The sequence below is a fragment of the Wasmannia auropunctata genome, unplaced genomic scaffold, assembly GCF_000956235.1.
Source record: "Wasmannia auropunctata unplaced genomic scaffold, wasmannia.A_1.0 LD315650.1, whole genome shotgun sequence".
Classification (NCBI taxonomy): domain Eukaryota; kingdom Metazoa; phylum Arthropoda; class Insecta; order Hymenoptera; family Formicidae; genus Wasmannia; species Wasmannia auropunctata.
The window spans coordinates 1-1,341 of NW_012047240.1; the positions used below are offsets into that span (position 1 = coordinate 1).

Here is a 1,341-nt window from a genome sequence, read left to right on the forward strand (position 1 = left end):
CTCGTTGGTCATGTACTGAACCGACATTTCAATATAACAATGGATAAATCGACATTGATGATCACATATGGCCTGTAACAAAATTAAATTTAATCAAAATTATAAAAGAAATACTAATAAGATCTTACAAATATGTTAAAATTTACATTTATAAAGAAAAAATGAAAATAAAATGAAATGTTGTGGGCAAGGGTAATGAACTGGAATACTTCTTACTATGCGATATATATATATATATATATATGTGTGTATGTTATTGCTGTTGTACAATACGTGCGACTGGGTAGCCGGCTAGGACTAGAGTGCTCACCGCATGTACGTCGCACGCTCAGCCCGACGCCTCGCGCAGTGACGAGTCGTGGAGCGTGTAACGCTCTAACCAACTCTCAATACACTACAGTTCCTCCTCTTTTTAAATGAGTGCGCTTATACATTATTTCGCTGTGCGATACGCGAAGAACGCCGCAATGGAGGGTCGCCTTTTTTGAGTATTTGGTCGGTATGGCGCTTCCATACAACATCTGGTGCGATTTCGACGGAGTACGTAGAGGGAGATAGTTTCCCTTTTATCTGACCTTCGATTCTGTTTGCATGCGTGGACGCCGTGATTGTCGACCATCACGTTATCGCCATCTGCGAATGACGCTTTACGGGAACCTCGCCTAGCGACTATTTGCGAGCGCTGATTTTTCAATACAACATCCCTTACGTCTGATCGAAGTAAATCAAACCTGGTTTTTAGCTCCCTCTTAAATAATAAAAATGCAGGACTTTCTCCTGTCGTACAATGCTTGATACTGCGGTAATCGAAAAGAAAAAGATTAATCGCGTCTGCCAACTTCTCTCACCCTTTTACAATTTTTTTTACTTTAGATTTGAACGTGTTGACAAAATTTTCGGCTGCGCCGTTCGTTGCCGGATGGTAAGGTGGGAAAAAGCTGTGCTTAATACCATTACGTTTCAGAAACTCTTGAAACTCAGCACTCGCGAATTGTCTACCGTTGTCGGTAATTAATTGTTTTGGTAGCCCATAGTCAGCGAATAACTTTTTGAATTCGTCAATTAATCGTGAACTTTTTGTGTTTTTATTGAAATCGATCACTATTGACCATTTTGAATATGCGTCAATTACTACTAGATACATTCTGTCAAAAAATGGACCCAGAAAATCACAATGTAAGCGATACCACGCTTTTTCCGGCCAAGGCCAAGTAGTCAGTGGAGTATGGGCAGGTTTTTTCTGCTCCTCTAAACAAATTTTACAATTACGAACTATGTTTTCAATATCCTTATCAATGTTTGGCCACCAAACGTAGAACGAGCTAACATCTTGATTTTAAC

At 39.7% G+C, this 1,341-nt stretch overlaps 1 protein-coding gene across 1 annotated transcript; it reads right to left on the reverse strand.

The window, feature by feature from the left end:
- Positions 1-575: 575 nt before the first annotated feature.
- LOC105460795 (uncharacterized protein K02A2.6-like) lies at positions 576-1,248 on the reverse strand (the record flags this gene model as incomplete). Its single annotated transcript, XM_011707286.1, has 2 exons — positions 576-797; positions 849-1,248. Coding segments are annotated over 2 exons (622 nt in total), but the record flags the coding sequence as incomplete, so codon positions are not given.
- Positions 1,249-1,341: the final 93 nt, after the last annotated feature.